This window comes from Malaclemys terrapin, chromosome 3 (genome assembly GCF_027887155.1).
Source record: "Malaclemys terrapin pileata isolate rMalTer1 chromosome 3, rMalTer1.hap1, whole genome shotgun sequence".
NCBI lineage: Eukaryota > Metazoa > Chordata > Testudines > Emydidae > Malaclemys > Malaclemys terrapin.
The window spans coordinates 112,346,015-112,373,557 of record NC_071507.1 but is presented as its reverse complement, the minus strand read 5'-3'; the positions used below and the strand labels follow the sequence as shown (position 1 = coordinate 112,373,557).

General features: G+C 39.1%; 1 protein-coding gene across 7 annotated transcripts in view; it reads right to left on the bottom strand.

The window, feature by feature from the left end:
• The window catches only part of PTPRK (protein tyrosine phosphatase receptor type K), a 581,323-nt gene that overhangs the window by 195,084 nt on the left and 358,696 nt on the right, over nt 1-27,543 (bottom strand). For all 7 annotated transcript variants that reach the window (XM_054021706.1, XM_054021708.1, XM_054021709.1 and 4 more), the window contains exon 7: nt 16,611-16,904. In XM_054021706.1, the coding sequence (XP_053877681.1) occupies nt 16,611-16,904 (294 nt within the window). The remainder of the gene's footprint in view (nt 1-16,610; nt 16,905-27,543) is intronic.

Below are 27,543 nucleotides of genomic sequence, written 5' to 3'. Positions count from 1 at the left end.
GTATGCCAGGGCCCACCAAAATAATTTACATGAAAGATACTCACTCAAGTGTACTTGTACAATGCACTGTATTAAACATAGAACAGAGTAATCAAGAAAATTTGCTGGCATATATATCTCCAGTGAGGTTTGTACCTATGTTACCGTGACAGTTTACTGCCTCCTCAGCCACTGACTTCCACCTAAAGTCTGTGCTGTACATGCCAAATTCACCTAACTTGCTTTAGGTTTCTGTGGTGTGACTGGCGATGGGTATGTTCACAAAGGTCTATCAATCTAAATCATCAGCTAAATTAGCTTAACTTCATCTCCTCCTACATAATGCCTAAAGAAAGAGGTACTTTGGTTGAAAGAAATGTATACTAAATGGCTTTCCAGCAGCTCACCAGGTGGGCTACTGAGGAGCCAGGTAGGTTTCAAATGGAAACCTGCCTGGCTGGTAGGGTTCCATCAGAACCCTACCTGGGTTCAGTCAGACCTCTGTTGAAATCAAATGGCCACTGCACAACATTTCAATGTTGACAAGTCAGCAACTTCTGATTAAGAAATGTTTTGTCAAAAATTTTTCCTACCTACTCTAATGCTCATCAAAATATTGAAATGCACACTTCAGAGAGAATAAAAGTGGTTGGGATCTCACATTCTGTCTTTCATCGGTAGGTTAGGATTGCACCAACTAATTATCACTTTTTAAATTAGGTATTTCATGCCAGACAGTAACAAGAATACTGGGTTTTTTAGATGAATACTATATTATTTAAGTTTTACCTCTTCCTGTTCATAAAGAAAATGTAACCATTCAGTTGCAACAGTAATATCTGGTAAAACATACTCAGAAGTAAAGCTAATTTACTACAAACTGCATTTTATCAGTATGTAGAATACCATAACAATATCCCCAAAAAGCAGATTTTGATTGATGCAGCTGTGTGCAGAGCCTCTCTACCATTAGGCTATTGCAGACATATTCTTCCACTGGGGCAAAGTTAAAAAAAAAATATGAAATTCTGAGAGCAAAAACAACATACACGCGCTGCTGGAGAGAAGGAGAAAACAGGATTACCTCTTTACCCTAAAATGGGGATTACTACAGAAACAGCAGATTTCATGACTTTCAGCACTTACTGGAGTACAGACTCCAAAACAGTAGGTTACTTCAAGGGGTTGAAGATTTAGTGTGTTTCTAATAAATAATAAAATAAAGGCAATCAAAAATGAAGTCTCTTCATCCAGCCTATTTTAGACACCACTGCAGCTTACTTCACACAACTGAGTAACTACTTCCCCATTTCAATCACTGTACCAGAACCCATTCACAATATATTAGCTGAGTTCCAGCACAGAAACAACTTGACAAGCCAAAAGCTGAAGCAATATGTGTCAAAGAGATTGAATTCCACTTTCATATTAGTACAGAAGAAGACAGTGCATGATTATTGCTTGGAGCATGTGGTTATTTAGGGGATAATGCTAGCACCTTAGTACTGGGCAGTAATGGAAAATGTCAATCTCATTCTCATTCCTTTTGTGACAGTCACTTGCGATGTGTCTTGTTACACTGCCAGGTCATCTCTCTCTTCAGGCTCCTTAAATATCACCTAAGTTCAGAATACTTTTTTTAAATGAGGACATTATGGTTTGTCCCTTACTAAATAGCTAGATATTTGCCTTACAATCCATGAGAAGCTGAATTTTACTCTGCTAAAATTAAAACCTTAAAATTAAACTTATGTCACAGGAATTTTGTTCTGTAACAATCCGAGTGAACACTGTTGATGAATGTTTTATATGTGAAGTTTTATTTCCTTTAAAGAAAAATATTTCAGTGATTCAGTGGTTAAGATTCAAAGTGCAAGATTAACTTCTATTAAAAATTTAAACTGAAGAACTTCAATGACACCTCCCTACTCCTTTGGATGACATCAGTTATCTTCTACACATAGCCTGGAGGTACTAATCTTCTTCCAGCCACATGGTTTGGAGCACTACCTCAAAGGGAAAGGCCCACAGAATATCTGGCAGGAGAAATGCAAGCCAGCCACACTCACACTGAGGTCACAAGACCCCTTGCAGATCCACTGCAGTACCCAAGTACAAGAATATATTTGTTACAGTGCTTAAAATCTCTTCTACTATCCCCTACCCCCATTATGAAATAATCTACATACATAGGCTGGGGGGAGGGGGGCAAAGGGGAAAAACTCAGGAACTTCAGCCCCCCCACCCCCAAATAATCTGTACCAGCTGAGTTAAAGGAGAATTTCTTCCATTAGCTATCAGTAGTAAATGAGATTTTATCCTCTTTACAAACCAGTCCCCTAAAGGTAAGTATCAAACATATGAGCCAATTTGACTCCATCCAGTAGAAGGACAGTGGTACATATCCATAAGCTACGGCTTTATATTTCTGAGCCACTAAATATTGTCCAAGTGAAAATGTCATGACTGGGCACAAAACAGAACACAGAAGATGAAGAAATGAATCCAAACATGTCTGTGACACACAAAGAGCTTATTTACCAAACTCATAATGGGAAAAACAAAACAACATATTGAAAATAGCCCAACACTGTGGCATTTAATTTCAAAAGGGGGAACTATGCAAAAATGAGGGGGTTAAACAGAAGTTAAAAGGTACAGTGACTAAAGTGAAATCCCTGCAAGATGCATGGGCGCTTTTTAAAGACACCATAATAGAGGCCCAACTTCAATGTATACCCCAAATTAAGAAACACAGTAAAAGAACTAAAAGAGAGCCACCGTGTCTTAACAACCATGTAAAAGAAGCAGTGAGAGATAAAAAGACTTCCTTTAAAAAGTGGAAGTCAAATCCTAGTGAGGCAAATAGAAAGGAGCATAAACGCTGCCAAATTAAGTGCAAGAATGTAATAAGAAAAGCCAAAGAGGAGTTTGAAGAACGGCTAGCCAAAAACTCCAAAGGTAATAACAAAATGTTTTTTAAGTACATCAGAAGCAGGAAGCCTGCTACACAACCAGCGGGGCCCCTTGATGATCGAGATACAAAAGGAGCGCTTAAAGACGATAAAGTCATTGCGGAGAAACTAAATGGATTCTTTGCTTCAGTCTTCACGGCTGAGGATGTTAGGGAGATTCCCAAACCTGAGCTGGCTTTTGTAGGTGACAAATCTGAGGAACTGTCACATATTGAAGTGTCACGAGAAGAGGTTTTGGAATTAATTGATAAACTTAACATTAACAAGTCACCGGGACCAGATGGCATTCACCCAAGAGTTCTGAAAGAACTCAAATGTGAAGGTGCGGAACTGTTAACTAAGGTTTGTAACCTGTCCTTTAAATCGGCTTCTGTACCCCATGACTGGAAGTTAGCTAATGTAACGCCAATATTTAAAAAGGGCTCTAGAGATGATCCCGGCAATTACAGACCGGTAAGTCTAACGTCTGTACCGGGCAAATTAGTCGAAACAATACTTAAGAATAAAATTGTCCGACACATAGAAAAACAAACTGTTGAGCAATAGTCAACATGGTTTCTGTAAAGGGAAATCGTGTCTTACTAATCTATTAGAATTCTTTGAAGGGGTCAACAAACATGTGGACAAGGGGGATCCAGTGGACATAGTGTACTTAGATTTCCAGAAAACCTTTGACAAGGTCCCTCACCAAAGGCTCTTATGTAAATTAAGCTGCCATGGGATAAAAGGGAAGGTCCTTTCATGGATTGAGAACTGGTTAAAAGACAGGGAACAAAGGGTAGGAATTAATGGTAAATTCTCAGAATGGAGAGGGGTAACTAGTGGTGTTCCCCAAGGGTCAGTCCTCAGACCAATCCTATTCAACTTATTAATAAATGATCTGGAGAAAGGGGTAAACAGTGAGGTGGCAAAGTTTGCAGATGATACTAAACTGCTAAAGATAGTTAAGTCCAAAGCAGACTGTGAAGAACTTCAAAAAGATCTCACAAAACTAAGTGATTGGGCAACAAAATGGCAAATGAAATTTAATGTGAATAAATGTAAAGTAATGCACTTTGGAAAAAATAACCCCAACTATACATACAATATGATGGGGGCTAATTTAGCTACAAGAAGTCAGGAAAAAGATCTTGGAGTCATTGTGGATAGTTCTCTGAAAATGTCCACGCAGTGTGCAGAGGCGGTCAAAAAAGCATAATAATAAGACTGAGAATATATTATTGCCCTTATATAAATCGATGGTACGCCCTCATCTCGAATACTGCGTACAGATGTGGTCTCCTCATCTCAAAAAAGATATACTGGCACTAGAAAAGGTTCAGAAAAGGCAACTAAAATGATTAAGGGTTTGGAACGGGTCCCATATGAGAAGAGATTAAAGAGGCTAGGACTCTTCAGCTTGGAAAAGAGGAGTCTAAGGGGGGATATGATAGAGGTATATAAAATCATGAGTGAGGTGGAGAAAGTGGATAAGGAAAAGTTATTTACTTATTCCCATTATACAAGAACTAGGGGTCATCAAATGAAATTAATAGGCAGCAGGTTTAAAACAAATAAAAGGAAGTTCTTCTTCACGCAGCGCACAGTCAACTTGTGGAACTCCTTACCTGAGGAGGTTGTGAAGGCTAGGACTATAACAGAGTTTAAAAGAGAACTGGATAAATTCATGGTGGTTAAGTCCATTAAAGGCTATTAGCCAGGATGGGTAAGGAATGGTGTCCCTAGCCTCTGTCTGTCAGAGGGTGGAGATGGATGGCAGGAGAGAGATCACTTATGTTCTTATGTAAAAACAAGTCAATTGCTCACTATATTTCTTACAAACTTAGTGCCTGATCCTGCATTGTGATGTGTACAGGAGGAACAAAGCGCTGTGCACAAATCACAGTGCAGGACTGTGGCCTTACATAGTAGTGCTAGTGCACAATGGCTGCTTTTCAGTGGTAGGAAAAGTTTATTTGCACACATGCGCACACACACACACACACACACAAGCGTGTAAAGCTTCAGAGTCCAATTCTTCAGGATGAATGTTTCTATATTAACGTAACATATGACATTTTCTCACGTTCTTAACCTGACTGCTGCAATATAGCACTGTCTGCCCAAGAGTTAGGTCTTTAGAATGTAATGATTTACATGCAAAGATAATGGCTTACAACAGAGTTAAGAAGCAGAGTAGAAGAGCTTTAATAGCAAACCATTAGTGTGGATGAACTGTATGAACTGTGCAAGTCTCCTCTTCAATAACATGTCTTTGAAACTAACATTTTTCTTTTACTTATTTTCAAAAGATCTTTATATTGGCTGGAGCCAACACAGCAATCACTATTTGCAATTTAGGCTTTTCAAGTTCTAAGCAGGAATTCTGTTTGTCTTAAGCCATCCCAGAGACAAACTGATTTGAGAGCCTACCATGAATTACCTTAAAGGAGCAGAACTGCTGCTTCCAAGCAGATGATTTGGAGGTCTGAACACTTAATCACTGACACAAATCAATCTACAAATTATCATTTATTAAAAAAAGCTATTAAAATTCAGAGCTAAATTATTTAGTCTGGGAATTATCATATAAAATGGTGTAGGACCAATGTCATTATTTCATGGGGAAAGGTAGGGCTTTTACCCTCATTAAAAAAAAGGTGTGGGAGGGCACTCAAAAAATATAATTAAAAAATGCAAAAAAAGTCAATGTAACATTATAATGTTTACAGTATTATTGAAAGGACTACTGTTATACAGATTAGATTATACAATAATATTTATTCCATGTGTTTTCTTTTTCTTGTTGCATAGGATAAATCTAAAATATTTATGTTCTGAATATGCATGCAGTAAAACAGCACTAAAAAAAAAAAAAAAAAAATGATTCTAACCCCTTCAAAATGTTTCTTTCAAGTCTCCTCCTTGCTACCATTTCCAATTACTGCCAAGAAAAATAATTCCTATCTATACACATTTTTCTTGGTTTCAGATTACAGCATTGCATGGACATATTGCTGACAGTTCAATGAGTCATTCTCTAGTACTTCCTTTGACCTTTATTACACTAATTCTGATGATTAACAATTTATTATTTTTATTGTGGTAGAAATTCAGAGTCACCGCCAACATCATGTCCCACTGTATTAGGCACAGTACAAGTACAAAGTAAGAGTAATTGCCTGCCCTGAACGGCCTATAACTGAAATGGACAGGATAGACAAAGGCCGGGAGAAAGGATGTATTATTCTCATTTTACAGATGGTAACTGAGGCACAGAGAGATTAAGTGACTTGCCAAGGTTACACGGGAAGTCTGTGGCAGAATCAGGAACTGAACTCAGATCTCCTGAGTCCCAGTCCAGTGCCTTAATCACAAGACCATTTTTCTGAGACCATTTGGTGCAATTGGAATATTTACTTATTTGTAACACCATGAACTACTATGAGGGGGGAGGGATAGCTCAGTGATTTGAGCATTGGCCTGCTAAACCCAGGGTTGTGAGTTTAATCCTTGATGGGGCCATTTAGGGAACTGGGGTTTAAAAAAAAAAAAAACTGGGGATTTGTCCTGCTTTGAGCAGGGGGTTGAACTAGATGATCTTCTGAGGTCCCTTCCAACCCTGATATTCTATGATTCTATGAGTTATAAACTGGCAAGTGAACACATGGGCAGCGCATTCTACACTTGGAGAGCCACATTCTATGTAATATTTCAGTCTGATTTGGCAGTAAGTCTTGTGACATCCTTTACCAATGTAACGCTGGCCTTCCCTTGCTGTTATACACAATTCCATACAATTTAAACAACAAAATTTGCATTTATGGTATTGTTAGACTCAGCTTCTAAAGTATTAAGGATAATTAAACAGGTCATTTCCTACAGTAATAAAATACCTTCCAGGAATTAATAACATGGGATGGAAAATTGAACTGCTTTCAAAAGTCAATATTGAATGAAACAAGTTACACAAACGATATCAAATAAAAAAATTCAATAGAAGTTGTATGCTTTTTAGCTGTAGGTTGGGCAAGAGGACAGAACTAGGGACATGGAACCAGGAACAAATGAGTGTCAACCCAAACTCCACCACTGACTCAATGTGTTCCTTTGGAAAAGTCACTTGATTAGAAACAGGCTCTCTATCCAATCAAAGGGGCTAATACTTATTTTTTACACACACACACACACACACACACACACACACACACACACACACACAGAGGTAAACTCCCTACTCCTACTCATGAGCCCCCTGTTTATACATCCAAGGATTGCATTAGCCCTTTTGGTCACAGCATCGCACTGGGAGCTCATGTTCAGCTATTATCCCCCATGAATCCTAAGTTATTTTTCTCCTGAGTCATTGCTTCGCAGGATAGAGTTTCCCAATTCTGTAAGTATGAGTGACATTCTTTGTTCCTGGATGCATGACCTTACATTTGGCCATCTTGAAACATATATTGTTTGCTTGTGTCCAGCTTTAACAAGTGATCCTTATCACTCTGTATCGTGACCTGTCTTCTTCATTATTTACCACTCGCCCAGTATTTGTGATGTCTGCAAAGTTTATTAGTGATTATTTTATGTTTTCTAACAGATTATTAATAAAACTATTAAACCGTGTAGGTCCAAGAACTGACCCTACTAGAAAGACACCCTTTAAATAATTATTTCCTCTTATAATTACATTTTGAGACCAATTAGTTAACCAGTTTTTAATACAAAATCAACGTGACATACATTAAATGTATCATTCTAGTTTCTTAATCAAAATCTAATGTGGCACCAAATCAAATGTTTTACAGAAAGCTAAGGACCTTACATCAACAATACTACCTTTATCAGTCAAACTTGTAAACTCATTAAAACCTTTTATCAAGTTTGTTTGACAAGTTCCATTTTTATAAGTAACCATTTGAACAACTTACCAACTGTTGCAGTGGAGTCTTCATCACTGGCAATCTTTTAGAAAAAAAATCTTGATTTACAAATGAATTAATTCAGGGACATCCTCTTTCCAGTGTTATAAAGGAGGTTAGATTAGAGGATCACAATAATGTCTCCTGGCCTTATAAATGTATGAATACATCCATGTTGATTGGCATTAATAATATTACTCTTTTTATTAATTGCATTCTGGATGAGCCATTCCATTATATAGCCCAGGATCAAAGTCAAGCTGACTTCACCTGGGTCATCCTATTTACCCTTTTAAATACTGCCACAACGTTAGCTTTCTTCCAGGCTTCTAGAATTTCCCCAGAGTTCCAGGAGTTATTGAAAATCAACATTAATGGTCCAGAAAGCTTTGTGGCCAGCTCTTTTAAAATTATTGGATACAAGTTATCAGAACCTTCTTATTTAAAGATGTCTAACTTTAGTCGCTGCTCTTTAACATCTTTGTTAGTTACTGTTGGAATGGAAAGAATTTCATCATCGTATGATGAGAATATCATCTAGCCTTTTCTCCAAATACAAAACATATTTATTGAGAAATAAAAATATTGTGAAAGTATCATTTATTTTATTCTGCCTGAGGAAGGCCAAGTTTGGATCAGGGAAAAGAGCAATGTTAGACTGAGAAAAAAGGTGCAAAAAACAGAAATACCCCACTTCAGCAGAAATGACCCATAAGAAACAATGTCAGCAGGAATGGGGGTTGGGAGCTTTTCAGATGACCTCCCCACACCCCTTCAATATGAGGATGGGAGGGGACTAACTCACTCATGTCTCATCCAGAGGCATACTGCCACTTGGGTGGCAGGAACAAGGAGTACTCCTCTGGTATTTCTTACAGAAATAAAGAAGGGAGAGGAATGAGTGCCTGAATGGGAACTCTGATCCGAGTAAGAAACTTCCCTTTCCTCTGCATTGTCTTGCTTTCCACCCCTACACAGAACCTTATAATCTTTTTCCTTCCCTCTGGTGCTCTGCTAACCGTTACTGAGTAAGAATGAGAAAACAAAATGCTTGATCTCTGAAACACTATGCCTAAAGGCTGCAGTGACAGTAGGTTATAAATATTTGAATTAAAGTTTCTCCTTTCATTTTTATGCAATGATAAAAACAAGCTAAACAAAAGCTAATTTTATAAAACTGCATGTTTAAATAAACTAGTTCTATTTTATGTAGGTACTTATAGTGCATCCATCACCATGGTACTGACCACTTAAAATGTTGAATGACCCTAATTATGAAAGCAAACTGAATTAAAGTATCAAGCAAAGTAATGGATGGTAGTCATAAAAGATTTAACAGTAAAAACTGGCAGTCAATTTAAGAGAGCCACATTTTTCCAACACAATGTCATCCTGCAGGTATTTTCTCTTGAAATGGACACACACGAAAACTGTGTGGATCTGGAGAAGTTAAAATCAGGATCTGCACTACGTGGCTTGGGCACATCTCTGGCAGCTTTCTCAAGTGGTACAATATGAATTATTTCCCTGCATACACTTTTTTACAACTGGAATAGAGGCTTTGGATTAATATACTGGAGTACATTTTAATGCCACAAACAGTGCTCCTCTCAGAAATGTGCTTACGTCACTTCTGATAAACCACTGAAGTCTAAATGTTGCTGGCACACTCTGCTCTGGCAAAGGACACCAAAAAGTAAGTGTGTTGGGGGAGAGGGGGCACGGCACACAGGGGGGGGTGTCAATCCATAGCTTACCTGTGCTGCTAGCTTGCAGCTGCTGCTATGTTGCTCTTTTCCAATAGTAGAGCTCTACCAGAAATTTAGGCTTGATCCAAAGCCCACTGAAGTTAATGTAAATATTTCCATTGACTTCCATCAGCTCTGGATCAGACCTTTAATGCACAACTAGTTCTAAGCCTCCCTTCGAGTAAGGAAATGACCAGCAATGTATACCTGTCACAGCTCCATGACTGAAGAAGAGCAGCACACTGAGTTGGAAATATTAGGTGCTGTAAATAAAGTAATCTTCCCCTGTTCAGTCCCTCCCCACCCAAATAGCACTGAGACAGGCTCTGCCCCCATCTTCCCACATGATTATTCTTCCTTCACCCCCCTTATCTTCTTGGTCACCCTCTCAAAATTCTAGCAAGGTCTAGAAGGGATGCTCTTGGCTAGGGGTTCCATTCTCCCGCAACTGTACTGACTCTCACTATGGGGGCTCTACCCTTGGCTTTCCAAGCTCAATATTCCCCAGTCTGCTCTGCCTTGGGAGTTCAGCACCTCAGAACTAATCCCATTCTCCAGCAGGAGTCGGCAAAGCTTTGCCATTTTATGACAGGGCTGACAAGATTCACACCATTCCCACATGGACAGAAGTTAGATGTAGAAAAAGGAAAATGTACATTTCTACATCTCCTATTTACCAATCTTCGTCATTTCTAAGTACCCAGGAGGGTTTCTACTGTGCATCTAGGGACTTTGCACTTCATGCACACAGGATCAGAAGAAAACAACAGGGGGGGGGGGGGAGGCGGGAGGGAAGGCTGAAGGAGGGAAGGCTGTTTAAGGGAGATTCCAGGACCTGCTAGTAGGCACACCTTGGCTAGCTTTTAAAATGCTAACCAAATTGATCAAGAAGTCCTTGACTTTTTAACATTTATTTTTTGCAGTGCTGATGTCCTGTCCCTTAATAAGTCTTTAATGACCCCTTGGCCCAGCAGCTACCTGCAATCATACCAAGCATTAGTTCAGAGTCAGTTACCTGTTTAAGAAATTAATCAGCTTTTTACCCTTATATTGTCTCCCTTTAAGTTCAAAGGACCTTAGAAACAAGAAGGAAGAGGATATCTCAGCTAGAGATAGGTTGGCATTGGGTGACAGATAAAAGCAGCTGATAGCTTATGCAGGTGGATTCTATGTAGGCCTCCCCTTCTAAGCCCCTTTCAAATGGAGAGGGAGGAGGGCAGGGCACAGTATAAAGTATCTTCATGTAGGGACCCATAAAATCTAGAACCAACCATGAAAAGAACAGAAAATTAATCTAATTCAAATGAAACTGCAGGGAAATTCAGGCAAGCAACATGCAACTGCCTACACTGGAATTCGTACATTCACACATTTTATTGAGAAAGATTTCAATAAGCAAAGAGACAACCCACATCTCGAAAGACTATGCAATAACACTCAACAATGAACACAGAAAGTAAAGACAAGTTGTCATCTGTTTAATACTGATTCTGAGGGAGGAAAGCTGCCCGCTGAGTCAACACTATGTTCCTATGACCAGCGGAGTTTTCCTTGAAGATCTTTCAGCCAAGTATTTCCCAGCATACACCATGGTTTAGTTTGCATGATCTAACAAGAACCTAGCTGAGTGGAATGGCTGTGCGACTACTCTGCAGTGCTATATGCATTCCATATGGGCCTCCCATTTGTGCGCCTAGACTAGTTAGCACTTCATATATAGTATGTATACGTTAATTAATAGAATTTTACCTGCCAATCAATTGGAAACCAGAGCAGTGCAGAGCACTGGTTTGATATGCCAGCTGATCATCTGGAACGCTAGAGCTGGACATCCCATGGATGAAGCTTGTAAATGTTGGTAATAAGAAATTTCTCGATGGTAAGTATGCAACTCTGAAATTCTGTCCCAAGGAAACATGACTAAATGCAAACCCAGCCATGTTTAGAAAGAGCTGCAAGATGCACCCTTTGCCTAATCCTTCTTAATTGATTAAATCCTGATTTCGTAACACAACCAACTGGTAAATTTGCAAGGAGCAGGAGCGCATGGCGTTTGATATCGGTTAGTGAGATCTTAAATGTTTGACATTCACTCTAGCAAAAAGCCCAGAAACAAGAGTTACAGGTGATAAAGAAGTTTGTAAAAACAAACTGACACTTATAATTATTGGTGTAATATGGGCATTCTGCAATGACAAATATAAAAATTCAATATATCCAATTACAGAATTTCAAATGCGTCGTTATCATTTTAGTCGTAAAATCAAACACTAAAATGCTCAAAATGTATTACAGTTCCTCTTTCATATACTATAAGCCTTCTAATTTATTGATATCAGATTTCTTCAGTATACCAAGAAAAGGATAAAGATGTTGCTTGAAATCTTAAGATTGCATTTAAGATAAAGCAGTAAATATTCTCTCTCTGGACCCTTAGAAAACGTTAAAACATTCCACCAGATTAAAATTACTCAGAATTAGCCTTTTGCTTGTATTTTATTAGTTTTTTGGAAGAGTGGGTAAGCAACCCATAAAGGAAAAGACTCTAGTTCTTAAATTATACAAATATAAAGGAGGAGTATCCTCAACTTGACCCTTCAGTTGCCAAATTTTCCTGTTGTCCTTCTGACAAGTACCCAATTTTGCCTCCAACACCTTCTCAGAAGCCTACCTCCCTGAAGTACCAAGATGCCAAATTCTCCTGGACAGGTTCATTAGTTCTAGCTACCAAAAATCTCCAGCCCCACTCCATAGTCTTCAACAGGACAATTAATAGTAAGAGAAGTGTAACTATTGCAGCCAGTCAGCCCTCAGCACAAGTGATTTTTAAACATTTTTGGTGGCCCTACTGCTCTATTTGAAAATTGCATACAATTACTTAAAAAAATAACTAGCATGGCATATTAATCTAGATGGCCATGAAGAGCTGGGCCCCCAAATACACTAATCTCTGGAGCCTAATTTTAAGATTTAAAAGAAAATGTAAAAACACTTTAGATTATTTTCTTTGTGCTACTTATTCTCATTATGTGCTTTTTTGCTGATGGGAAGTTCAACAACATCCTGGTATTCTTTGTCTTCTGTTTTCAAAATTAATAACATGGAAATCACAAACAAATACTCCACATTCAGAAAAACAGAGTGGAAAACAGCCCTGATCCTGAACCTTTAACTAAAGCCGAACCTTAAGTCAACGTTGCACTGTTTAACAAACATCTGAAACAGTTTTTGTGACTTAAGGCTGATTGTCATTGATTATTAGTCTCTGTGACTGATAATTATCCTGGACAATAGTAAAAAAATCAATTCATATGGTTCCATTTTCAGCTTCGATAAAGCTGTAACCAGAAGGGAAAAGCTTCATCCCTTTCCTTGCTTTATAAAAAACCCACTGACACAAGTTTACTTAAAGGGTTTGGAATGAAAATCAGATCATTTTCCCTTTGCTCCACAGATCTACATGTATTACTGAAAATCACAAACCGCACTGACCTTCAGTGAAGTAGGAGCTCTACTGACTGTGTGGATATATTAAGTTCTGGACAGAATGAACTGTTGACCTTCTTTGCCACTAAAATATCAGTTAATGAGAAAGCTCAGCTGTTAACAGTTATTCAGAAGCAGCAGCCAATGTAACAGAACAATTTCTAAAATACAATTGCTAAAGCATGCTAAGTGGACAATTTTAAAATACAGCATATTTTATTTCAGCCTAACACAGGAAAGACAGATTGCACACACGTTCTGATGCCAGATGATATCCTCAAAAGGAAAATCTCACAGGAAGACATCCTTGCCTTATTGCGCAGTTAGGTATTAGGATTGCTTCCTATTAAAACAGCATCTCATTTCCTTTTATTTTAAAATACTTATGTGAGCAATAATACAGTGTTGTTATAACTGCAGGAATCACACACTTCACGTGCATTGTGAGGAATGAGATGAGGACAAGTGCCCTCAGCCACCAGAGGCATGTAATTACCTCTCACCAAATACACCTTGGAGCATATTACTGCTCCTAGCAAAATGGCTATAACCTGCTTAAAAATGAAAACAAGACTGGACCTGTGTTCTCAGGACGTATAATTTTAAAAAGAAAATCATGTTCTGGTTAGTGTGTTTTATATTCTCTTTCTAGTTATTTAAAAATACTCAGTCGTATCATATATTTGTCTGCTGATTATTACCGTTAATTGCCCACATATGGATGTGATCTGGTTAAAAAAAAAAAATCTATATTTTCAGTATAATATAGTCACTAAATTTAAGCATAGGAAAAATCATCTATCAAATTCCAGTTACACAAATAATTTAATTAATTTTGTCTGGCACCTTATAAAAGTCCTCCAGAAATCACTGGTCACTGTTTTAACTCACTGTTTAGGAGATAGAACTACTTGTTCAACCACTCTTGCCACCTGATAACTACATCGAATGCTTGATGCCCAAACTTGATGCAATTGTACTTCAAATTGCACAACATGTAAGATGTTCTGAAGTGAAACACAGACTAATAGATCAATAGCATATTATTCTGAAATGTCATGGCATTTGTAAATTCTAAACCAACAATGTGTAAAAATCATTTTCAATCTCCTCCCAAAATAAAGCAACTGTTTATTCTTGTGGTAAAATAACCAATAGCATTTTACTAACATATTATTCCTGATAATTCAATGTTAGTTATTACTTAGAGCATAAACATTTAAAACCCATCCAGTGAATGTTCAGTAATGCGTTTCTTATCCACACAGTAAAGCAAGGTAGTTTCACACTGACATATCAAATACAGTGACTGGAAATAAATGATATTACATGGGTAATTAATTATAACTTGTTTCAAAATTGAACCTAAAGCTTACAAAACATACAGAAAGACAGAACTAACAAAAGGGCAGTAAGGATAGCTGTCTTAAAAATAAGCAGTCTTGTCTGAAACAAAAACTAGAATTTTCCAAAACAAGGTACTGCAGCTAGTGGAATACAATACAGCATAGTAGGCCACCTGATAGTCACCAAGCTAACACAACTAGCAAAGGATTTATCACACTGCTAGCTGTTTCATTATTGGCTTTATTCTTGGTTTTTAAAACTTTTTTTTCAAGAGGCTGATATTGTGTTTGCTTTCTAACAGACACACACACACACACACTTCAGATAGATTTTTATACTGATTTTGCAAGTTTTAAAACTACAACATAGTTGCAAAAGCCCAAAGGAAGCCTTCCTGGAAGAGAAATACCTGTCTTCACTATTATGGGAGATGGATGAATGGAGCAGACCTGGAAATCATATTCTAATCTGGATCCTGTCAATGACTCACTAGATTACCTGGGGCAGGTAACTCAACCTCCCAGGGCCTACAGTTGCCATCTTTCATTAAAAAATAGGTTCCTGTGCTATCGTGGTATCAAAAGCACTGCAAACTATATTGCTTGTTGTTTTGATGTTTTAATATTCAAATCAATTACTTGAACAAATGTTTATCACTTTTAAGTATTATTTTGATCTAGTCATTCCAACAAACTCATCAAGAATATATATTTTATTTTTTATAAATGTGTATATTTTCATGCTTTAAAAATTACACCACCTTGCTTCCCTTAAATTGGCTAGCTAAAGGGATGTCAGGCCTTTAATATACCATGACCTCTCCTCTTATCTTTTTCATATTAGGCAGCCTCAGTCTTTCACATATTAGGAACAAGAAAGTATACCCAACTGATGTCTGGGAAGAAATTCTAGGTTGTGTTGCCTTAATAAAGAAGCTGAATAAATAAAGAAATAAAGAATTTCTAAACTATGTTTTTGGAGCAAGGTCTAAAATTATTTAAGAGAATTGAACTGACACTTTAATCTAGACTAGATTTCAGTAGTGGTTATCTGACCTGAGATAGACACATGAGTCCTTTCACTTTTCAAGAGAGGTATACACTGTATGGTAAATTAGAAATAAGATCGCCTATTTCAAAATTGCCTGCAGTTTCAGCATTGCTTTAGGCTGAGAGCTTGTTTGTTTAGGGAATTAAATAAGCAGAATGCTTCAGCTCCCAAGAAAAGCAATGTTTAGTTTCAAAATAAAAGAGTATCAATACAGATGGTCTAATTTTCTGGAATATAAACTCACTGACCTGGTCAAGTTGAGGACACTTATGACATTAGTGCCTAACTCTGGCGCTGACCCTTTTCCATAGTAACTGAACAGAAGGATCACACATACTAAGACAAGCATTAGAATACCCTGTCCAGTTGGAATCCATGCCTAATTTGTGAATGGAGATTTCATTCAAACACTGCTCTCACCACTATATAAATACAGATGACTTAGAATTAAGCAATGTGACTGTCTTTTCTTACTACATTTGAAAGTAATTTTGAATAGCATGTTTGCCAGCTTTTTTGTTTACACTTGTCTCAGCCAGACTTGTCAGCCTTTTCCCTGACACATCCTAGCCAGCCTCTCTCAGCTCACTCCCTTTCTGCCAGGGCATCTTTTTAACTGGTCGGGATCTTTTGATCGCAAGCTTAGCCTTGGGAGACTAAAGCACCCTAGGTCTCCATGAAGCCACCTAGGTAAATTCTCTCACCAATTGATGGCTCAGCCATTGTTGTTTTAACTCCACTGAAGTTGGGGACTGGAGAGGCTTTCCTTTCCTGAGTTCCTTAACATACCTCCTTTAGATCCTCATTTGATTTAACTATATGCATTCAGACATTTGTCACAGCTTCCTAGCTTCTGTGATCAATAAATGGAAGCTTAAGTAAGTTGACCCCAATAAAGGTGGCACAAACAGAATATGGGGGCTAGGCTGGCATAAGCTGTTTTCCACTCTGTTTTTCTGAATGTGGAGTATTTGTTTGTGGAATGAATATGGGGGCCAGGCTGGCATAAGAACTTTCAGACCTTTGGCGGTACCAGCAAAGGAGAACTATTGCTATAGTAACAGCATCATTACAGTGAAAACAAAGTGGAAAACAACAACAACAACAACAAAAACAGACCTCACCTGCACATTTGGTTCTGGTGATAAGCGGTGGTCCTGGCTGGCCAGTTCCTCCTTCTCCTGGCCTGGTAAGGAGGACACGAATCTCATACTCAGTGTCTGGGTCTAAGTGCCATAGCTTATAAGTTGGTGCATTTACAGCATGGGTTTCTGTCCAGGTCCCAGATGTCATCCGGTACTCCACTTCTTTCAGAATTATAGGCCCATCACCAATTATGGAATTAGCATTCAGCTGAATCAGCAAATATGTAGGCCCAACACCAAGTAATTGGGGGGGTGCTATTGGTCGAGGTGGTTCTGTAAGAAATTCAAAAATACACAGTGAATAAAACCAAACTTAAAAATATCACAATATTATTAATATATGTACAGCTAAAGGCCTCGCCCAACAAGAAGTGTCATCCTGCAGTTGTAGAGATGCCAAAACTGGGAAGCAAAGCCAGAATAATACAGCATTAACAACAGGAGGCTATATTCGCAGTTGTTATAATTCAGTGTAGCTCCACTGAAGTCAATAAGCTATATTTATTTATTCCCCTGTTCCAGGACTGTGCTGGTTTATAAGATCCTTATCTGGTAACGTTTCTTGAACTATTGTGAATCACTTCATGATAATTCATGTATTTTATAAGACAAAAAAATGGGACTTTGAATTTCAAAACCAACTCATTTTATTTTATTGAGAGAAGCTATGAACAATTCCTGCAGTAATAGCTTCAGTGTCACGTTCCACTGCCCCCTTGAGAGCATCTCCAAAAAAAATCATTGCAGTCCATTTCAAACCTGCCAAATGCAGTGTAGGGTGAACAATATGGAAATATATCAAAGGCATTCAGAATGTTTAGAACTGGGCAATACTGACTGGATGGTGACAATGTAAAGATTTATAACAACAATATATGGAATTATTTATGGTTCCTCAATCAAATAACTTATCCTGGCATTCAGATGTCTGAAATGGGTACACAATGCAACCTACACCCCCCTTTAATATAATTTTAACAAAGCTGTAAAGTGAAAGTTAGCAACAGGGGACTGAAAAGGTGAGGGGGGAAAATCTATGAAGTTTTTGCCTGGAGTAGTACATTGCCTAGGAGTCATTTAGTTTAAGAAACAATCAAAGCAACGTGTATTTTTCCAATAAAATGAATCCACTGATAAACATGGAAGGTTCATTTTCATTCCAGATGGCACATATTTCAGCTAATTTGTTTCAGTTAATTAGTCAACAATGCTAAATTCAAGTCTCACAGGGATTTCACACAACAGTACTGCAGAACCAAAACAGCAACTCCAAACAGGTAGAGACATCTGGTGGGAAGTGCATACAAAAGAAATCTAACCCCAGACCTCTACCATCCTTCAACCCCGCCCCCCAAAAAGAAAACACAACACCTTTAAGAAAATGAAGTAGTTAAAGTGTGGTTCTACCTTTGAAAAGTGACTATGTAAAAATCGTTAGTCAATATATCATCACCATGTGCTTATTCAGAACAATGATGATCTGGAACAGGATCTCAACTGCTTCCAAGAACACCTTGTTACATTCTATCAGCACTTCGAGGTGAAGTTCAGGATGAGATTTCTTTGTCCCTGTGCATCTCTACTAGAGATGACATTACTCTGGAGCTACTAGATATTTTTTTTCTGGAAGTGCATACTTGCCATTTTTAGAAGGGGTCAGATTGCCCAAATAGCAAGTATTTACAAAATCTTGCCAGGGAGGGATTTCCCATGAGCGTCCGTAGAAGGCCTGCAATCAAAGCACTCATCTCATGTTACACAATTTGAAAATTGTGCTCTCATACGAATCCATGATATCTCAGAATGGGAACAGCTGGGATTCTTTTCATTCATCCTCAGTGACAGACCTAGGCCTGATTCAGTGATGTGCACAAGTTCTACACAGTTTAGTTCAGGATAATCTGGACTCTCAGGTATCTGAACTAATTATTCATCTAAATTTCTCTTCTTCTCCCTCCCTCCCCCCCCCCCCCGAGTTTCTGGCATAAACTAGGCATAAGCCTCTTTATCTGAATCAAACCTCAGCAATGTAGCATAGCTTAATGAAGGCAATTCATTTCCTGTGGAACTAGCATATTAAATGGCAAACTAATGATTTCTAAGGTCAGTCTTATAGCTAACAACATAAACATTGTTGAGGATGATACACCACCAGCTCTGAGTTCTGAAACTCTACAATATGAAGCTATGTTTAGAAGTATATACTTTGATTAACAGCATGATTATTACAAGTGAAACTATGCATTAATGAAACTAATATACCATTGCATATTAAATTTTTATGTTGGATGTAAAGTGTATTCTTATATTAGCATATGCATTTTGTTTTTAAGCTCTTGAGGACAAAGACTTATTTAGAAAGTCTCTTCCCGTTCTAATAAATTATGCATGAATTTTAATCAGTTAGCAAATGAACAAGTAATTGTTCTGCAGCAGTATTAATATTCTTCATAACACAATGCACCATCAGATCCAGAGGTATGGTGCAACCAAAAATCCCTAAAGTACACTAAGAGTCAACTGAACCATGCAATCCCAATATACCAGATTAACTTTTTTGATGTTACCCAATTAACTTACTATTAATGATTATCGTTCATTATTCTAGGACCAGATCTATCAAATATTCTCCAATTACAATTTCAAATTGTATAATTTGCTTTTACAGATCTAGTAACCTGAAAATGTTATGACTTGAAAAATAACACTAACAATTAGTAGGTGTGTTGAGGCCATTATGATGATGTGATATCACTTCTATTACACTATTATCAGATGTATGCAACACTACCCAATCAATGGGCTCTCAGGTTGGAGTCACTGCATATATCAGTACACGTTACAGTGATCCTGCAGGATAAGGGAGCATGTGGTTTTCCAGTCTTGTAGTCCAGAGCAATACTCTTTCCAAGTGAGCTGGGAAGATAATTTGTCCAAATGTAAAGGTTTCAGGTGTGGTATGGAAAGAAATAAAGATGATAAGCAAGAGGGGATCCCCAAAGTTACCCTCTCAAAAAAAGTTCACTCTGTCTTGAAGCATACAAGAATTTAGTCACAAGTAAATACTACTACAAAACTTAAAGAGGAAAAAAAGTTTGAACTTTCATTTTGTGATTGATATAATCTCAGAATTAATAATTACTTGTCACATCTGTGAGCTTATGAAAAAAATTCAAATGACATAAGCACACATTTAAGTACACTTGAAGCTGAAACCAGTTTGCAAAGTAATGCACACAGCAAAAAATAATCCCAACTATAGATACAAAATGATGGGGTCTAAATTAGCTGTTACCAGTAAAGAAAGATATTGGAGCCATAGTGGATAGTTCCCTTAAAACATCTGCTCAGTGTGCAGTGGCAGTCAAAAAAAAAAAAATCTAACAGAACGTTAGGAACCATTAGGCAAGCAATAAATAATAAAACAGAAAATAACATAATGCCACTATACAAATCCATGATACACCCACACCCTGATAGTATATGCAGTCCTGGGTGCCACATCTCAAAAAAGATATTAGAACTTGAAAGGGTACAGAGAAGTGCAATGGAAATGATTAGGAGCATATAACAGTTTCCATACTATGAGACGCTAAAAAGTCTGAATCTGTTCATCTTAGAAAAGAGATGACTAAGGGGTGAATATAACAGAGGTCTATAAAATCATGAACGCTGTGGAGAATGTGAATAAGGAAGCGTTATTTACCCCTTCACATAACACAAAAACGAGGGGGTCATATGATGAAATTAATAGGCAGCAGGTTTAAAACAAACAAAAGCAGGTACTTCTTCACACACCACACAGTCAACCTGTGGAACTCATTGCCTTGGGATGTGGTGAAGGCCAATAGTATAAATGGGTTAAAAAAAGAATTAAAGAAGATAGATCCACCAATGGCTGTTAGCCAAGATGGTCAGGGACACAACTCCATGCTCTGGGTGTCCCTAAACCTCCAACTGCCAGAAGTTGGGCCTGGACGATGGGATGGATCACTTGAAATTGCCCTGTTCTGTCCATTCTCTTTGAAGCAACTGACATTGGACACTGTCAGAGACAGGACACTGGGCTAAATGGACCATTAGTCTGACCCAGTATGGCCATTCTTATGACCAGAGAGATATGAACTTTTTACAGAAAACAATATTTTCATTGAATTTAGCTTTAGTCTTGTGTTCCAACCTAGGGATTTGTTCATGGGCTATTTCAATATGATCACCGAGTAGATATTTGTAACAAATTCCAAAGTTTTCACATAGATCACACTTGGTAATTTCATTCCCTTCTGTGATGAGTGCAACTCTAGCAATCAGCTGTGAATATTTTCATTTAGGAACTAAGGATAAGCTTTCCACAAATATTGTGCACTATTTCTTAAACTTAGCCATTTTGGTGAACAATCCTGCCAGTGAACTTGGCTGCTAGAATGTCCACAGAAAGAAAACATAAAAGGAGCACAAACTTCTAAAATGTGAATGTTCATGTATAAAGTTTTGCAGTATTTGGCCAGCTCAAAATGCCTAAAGCTAAGTTAATCACAAATTAAGAATGACATTTCATCAGTATGACATCTCCATTTTGCCTATTAGTAATTCAGTATGTTCAAATCAGGATTTGAATGACATTATGCATTAAATGCACTGAGATATTTAGGCACCACTGAATAGAGTAGGCACAAAGCATCAACTTTAACTGATTTTTCTTGCTGTTAAATGGTTGTGTCACATCCTTAACGTTACACATTGTGTGTTAATAATTAATTCTATATAATGGGCAAACAAGCAACCAGGAAAATTACTAATGATTTTAGTATCGTAAGTGGTATTATAAAAGTAAAACATTATGTACTAGCATGTAAAATATACCTATTACAACATTACTAATGCATTATTCAATATAATTCACCCAGTCCACTTTTATGTACTAACCTATACTACATACAGAGTCCACATGTACATACAGTAGCAAACCTCCACCCACACCACTACGTCTCCCTTCCAGGACAGAACATGTGCCCAAACTTTGGGTGAAGGAGGAGGGTTAAGGTAACATTTATTTTAGTGGCAACAATTTGCCAAATTTAACAGTGTTGCCAACTTTTTTATTTTCTCACAATTCTTACAGTATTCAATATTTTACTGAAATCCCTAGCTTTCAGTCAGGTGATTACATGAAAAGCTCAGCATTACTTTAAAACATGTGTCTAGCCCTCAGTTCCAGAAAAAAAAAAAATTGAAAATGTGATTTGTCTGCATTTGAAAAGTACAAAAACTAAAAAGGCAAATAAAAAGAAATTCAGCGTTTATTTTTAAACCACATTATTTTTAAACCAATCACATGATTTTTGAACATTTAGGGTTGGGCAGTATTGTAACTGTGAATATTTACTCTTCAATTTGAATAACTATGCTCATTATCACAAACAATAAACGCCAAAATTCTGAAGCAACATCTCTTAGGTTAACATTCATAATATGATAACATTGCAACCTGCAGCACTGGTATGTTTAAATTATTCAAAACATGGAATATTGTGCCAATATTCATAAAGGGTATGCAGGATGACTCAGATAATTACAGGCCAGTAAACTGGATATCAATCCCACATAAAATAATGGAAGAGCTTATGTAGGATTCACTTCATAAAGAATTAAAGGATGGGAGTATAATTAATACCAGTCAGCATGGTTTTATGGAAAACAGAACTTGTCAAACAAACCTGATTTCATAAGATATCAAACAGTTGATAAGGATAACTGCACAGATGTACTGCTGAGGTCAGAAGTGCTGAACCAAGGCTGCACAGCACACTGACACGTAGGATACTGCGTTTGCCTGCTGACTGTTGGTATCAGGGCTGTGAGCCAGAGCAGCAGAGTATTTAAGGCACCCAGAGTTACAGTGCAGGTGGTGACATAACCCCTCACTGGTCTGGATTGCACCCCAAAACCGTGACACCTGCATACAGTTCTGGTGTCCACATTTTTTTAAAAAGAATGTTGGAAAATTGGAGAAGGTACAGAAAAAAGCCACACAAATGATTTGCAGGCTAGAGAAAATGCCTTACAAAGACACACTTGAAGAGTTCAATATGTTTAGCTTATCAAAAAGAAGATTGAGAAATGATTTGATTATGGTGTATAGGTACCTTCCCCCAGGGAGAAAATGTTAGATACTAAAGGGCTCTTTAATCTAGTGAAAAAGGGCATAACAAGAACCAATAGCTGAAAAGCTAAAGCCAGATAAATTCAGATTAGGCCTAAATCACAAACGTTTAACAGTGAGAGTGATTAACCATTGAAACAAGCTACCAAGGGAAGTGGTGGATTCCCCATATCTTGATATCTTCAGAGCAAGGCTGGATGCCTTTCTGGAAGGTGTGCTTTATTCAGACAAGACAATGGGCTCAATACAGGGGCAAATAAATGAAATGTATTGGCCTGTGTTAGGCAGGTCAGACTAGATGATCTAATAGTCCCTGCTGGGCTTAAGTAATGGAAAATTTGGAGGACATTAAAAACATATGAAAATTTTCAGCAAAAATACTTGTTTTTAAATGCTCTTGTTCCACGGATGGAATGAAATATTAATGTTTAATAGCAAACATTTCATTCAATATTCCAAGCAATGTCATTTTTGTCTAGAAAGCTTTGCAGTGATGGAAGAAAATTAACTGGTATTGAGCAATGCAATTCATCTTTAGCTTCATAACTGCTTGAAACACACATTGGCCGCGCTTTAAACTGCTAAAAGAGAAACCGATGCAGCTCTGCCTAAAGGTCTCATTCTCCCAAGTGTCAGGAGGAGCCAGGGGTACAGTGTACACAAAGATGGGGTTGTGGTGTCTCCTGGGGATTACAGAAAGGAGCATTTTACTGAACAGATGCTCTTGTAGCCAATTAAGGAGCAATGATGTCAGACTGCCTCTGGGACTAACAGGTTCGTGAGGTAGACCGTGTGTGTGTGGTTAGAAGAAGGGTCACTTAAAAAAACCCAAAACTCCAACAAGATTACACAAAGAGCAGTTAGTCAATGGGAACTGACCACCTACCTCTCTTAGACCCTTTAAAAATCCCACCACGGACAATTCAATGTTCACAGGATCATACACACCCCACCCCACCTCCAAACCAGGCACCAGCATAGCTTGCAGCCTTACCTGTACCACTGGAAAACAAGGAGAGCTCTGACTATACATACACCAAACACCAGCACTTGCTTTTTTTTACTATATATAATAAAGGTGTAAAGTTTAATAAGGTTTTATAAGTGTCCAATAACCCACCAAGTTAACTATTGTTAACAAGTGTGGTCATTGTTCATTTGCATGCCATAAAAAAATAATCACAGTATATTTACTGGGTTTCACTAAACAAATATCATAGGGTTACCATACGTCTGGATTTTCCAGGACATGTCCAGCTTCTTGGTCCTCAAATCCCCGTCCGGGAGGAATTTCCAAAAAGCAGGACATGTCCGGGAAAATAGGGAGGCATGGTAAGGGGACCGCCTCCTCCCTGGGCTCCAACTTTCCAGGGCCAGGCGGCGGCTGTTCATTCTCCCCACCTGGGCAGCCGGACTCGGGAGCAGCCACTGCTGCAGCTCCCACTGCCGCAGGGAGAAGCGGCCAAGCATGTGGTGCTCGGCAGCTGCAGCTCTGGCGCCCGGGGCTTGGGCCTGCTGCGGGGACCCAGCTGGTGCAATCCTGCAGGCGGCTCTGGAGTGGGGGCAGCAGGCCCCAGCCCCCCATCCCATTTGGGTCCTGCAGGGGAACGAACGGGGCTGCCGATGCCTCCGCCCCGGGGCTGCCCGTGGGATTGCACCAGCTGGGCAGCGAGCCCAGACATGACTGGCCAGGGGCTGGGCGCAGCATGCATGCTGCTGGGTCCCCACAGCAGGCCTGGGCTCAGACGGTTCGGGCCCGGGCGCCAGAGCAGCAGCCGCCGAGTGCCACATGCTTGGCCGCTTCCTCCCCCTGCGGCAGTGGGAGCTGCAGCAGCGGCTGCTTCCGAGTCCCGCTGTCCAAGTGGGGAGAACGAACAGCCACCGCCTGGCTCCGCGGGCCACCCCCCTACTCTCCCTCCAGGTACCGCCCGAGTCCTGCCTGCATTCGGGGCCAGGCCGGACTCACTCACCCAGGTCCCGTGCTCCCCCTGTGTCTCCCGGGCCTCCCTCCAGCGCTTGTGGAGGCGGGGGGGGGGGGAACGGCGGTTGGTTTTTCCCCCCCCCCCTCTAATGCCGGGTTTTTGGGGGTTTTTTTGCTCTGGTCACCCTGGGGGCGGAGTGGGGGCAGGGACTTGGCAGAGTTGGGGCAGGGGTGGGGAAGGGGCAGAGTTGGGGCGGGGCCGGGGCCCTGTGGAGTGTCCTCTTTTTGCAGGATTGAAATATGGTAACCCTAAAATATCACAGACCAAAGTACCATCTCTCCCAGCACGTTCATAACTGGCATGTATGAATAATTTAAAATCCATGTTCAAGTCAATCACAGAAAGTAGTACACAAAAGCAGCATGCAACAGTACTATGACACCCAGTTACAATGATCTTTTACGGTCTTCTTCAACCAAAAAGCATCCCAGTGGACTCTCATAATTGCCTCTGTGCCTGGCTGCTCAAAATCAGCAGACAGTTGGTCCACTTCATCCTATCACCTTGCTGGTAAGGTTTCCACCTTTGCTTTTCAAATATTATGTAATACACAACATGCAGCAATGAAAATGGGGAATATAAGCCTCACTGTGATCCAGCCTAGTCAAGGGGCATTGCCAGCACCCTTGCAGTCTACCAAATGCACTTTGAAAAGTCATCCGACCTGCACTTGCAGTTAAATCTTTCCTTGCCGCTGTGCAAGTGTCCAGTTTCACAAGCCAGGGAAGCAAAGGGTAGGCCAGGTCTCCTAGGAGATGCTTAATGAACTTGCACACTTGGCTGACAACCTTCCCCACTGTGTATTTTCAACCCCAAGCTGATTGCCCTCCAAGAGACAGCAGTATGGGCAAGCATCCAAAGCACGATCACCACTCACTTTTCCACCATCAAAGCAACTTTCATTCTGGTGTCTCTGTGCTGGATGGCAGAGATAAGCTCAGTACACAGATCTAGGATGGGGCCTGAAACATCTGAAAGTTCTCAGCTGATCCTCCCAGATCTGCATCGCAGTACGATCCGACCAGTCACTGCTTGTTTCTCAGGCCCAGAAATCCCACTCCACCATGTGGAGCTGGTCAATGAATGCCTGCAACACCCAACAATTTTCATGCATTGTTTGCCATCATCCATTCCTCCTCCTTATCAAGTCCTGTCTCATCTTCATTGCAGCACCACCAGCAGATGTTGCAATCATAGTCACTGAAATTCCACCAATACAGAAGAATTGCATGCCCTATCTCCAAAACAGACGTGATAACTCTGCTGATCTGTGCAGGATCCATGTTTCTGCCAGCACAAGGAACTGAAAGTATTTTTTTAAAAACGCCAAAAGTTATGGGATAGAAAAAACATTATGGGATGGAGGAAAGGAAACTATGAGAACTTGGCCCCAAACTCCCATAGGTCCCTGAGCACACTACTGGTATCCCACAATGTACTGCAAAACATCCCAACAAGCTGTTGTGACAGATAGTGGTTCTGGGCCACTGAGGTGCCTACCTATGGTGCACTACATTGTCTGCTGATACAGTTTCTCACAGTGAGGACATGCAGAACCAGGAAGAGCAGCCAAGTCCATGCGCGGCTCTAGCAACTTAGCGATTTCAGCAGCTGTAATGCAGCAAAAATTCTGGCAGAAAAACTTTTTAGGGTAGATGTGGTCTCTCCTCTGACTCCTGAAACAAGCTCTCCTTTGCTTATTCAGGTTAGATGATCAAAATGTTCCCCCTTAACCCAATGAGCACGTCCTTTTTCAACAGCAGCTTCTAACTGCTTTTGTCTTTTTTTAATTTATTTTTTCTCTCTTTTCTTCTGTGGATTTTCCATTGCTCCAGCCTCACCCTTGCAGACAACCTGGGAAGAACCACTTTATCCTGAGCTGCAGACATCTCATTGTTCTAGGGTACTTCCAAGTTAACAACTCAATGACTCTTGTTGCACTGCCCTAGCCCAGGTCTGTCCATAAATGGCTGATTCTACATACCCTGAGGCATTCAGTGATACAGCAATTTCATAAAACCAACCAGAATTCAAAAGTTATACATAGATAAGTTTTCCAAATTGTCACAACCCTCACATTTATATTTTTTAGATGAACAAAACAGAGATAGTTCAAACACCTCAGCACTTTCAACTATTCATCTGTGTGCACAAATTACAGCAGTTATGATGGGAAAGACCTAACAGCATGAGATCTATCACTCTACTGCAAAGTTCTAGCTGCCCTTCCAGCACTGACAGTCCCATGCTGAGCGGCTTCATATGTAGGATTGTATTTTTTTTATCAGTAAACATTGATAAACCTTTATTTCACTACACAGACACAAACAAAAAATGTCCATTGATACTAACTGAAATTTACATGAAGGAAAAGTAAGAAAAATGTTGCTTGAGAAGTTTTTAGAGTTAGATGTATGGATACTTAATTTATATATTTGGATCTGTGATGTTGACAAATTGTGTTTTAACTATTTATAAGACATTAACTTTTTAAAATATTAATGTCTACTGCCATTAATTGTTTGACTCTCCCCCCCCTCCCCCTCCATTGTTTGGGCCCCTTCTATAATTGTCCCAAAATTGTGAACATTTAAATTTATAAAAATAAAAAATATGTATAGATTGATATCCACTGATATAAAAAGAAGATAAAAATTGAATTCTGCCACACCTATTCATACGATATGGGATATAAACTCATTGTAACTTCAACAAGTAAAATTTACCCCTTAACTGCCTTGTACCCTGTTGCCAGTTGATTGCCCTG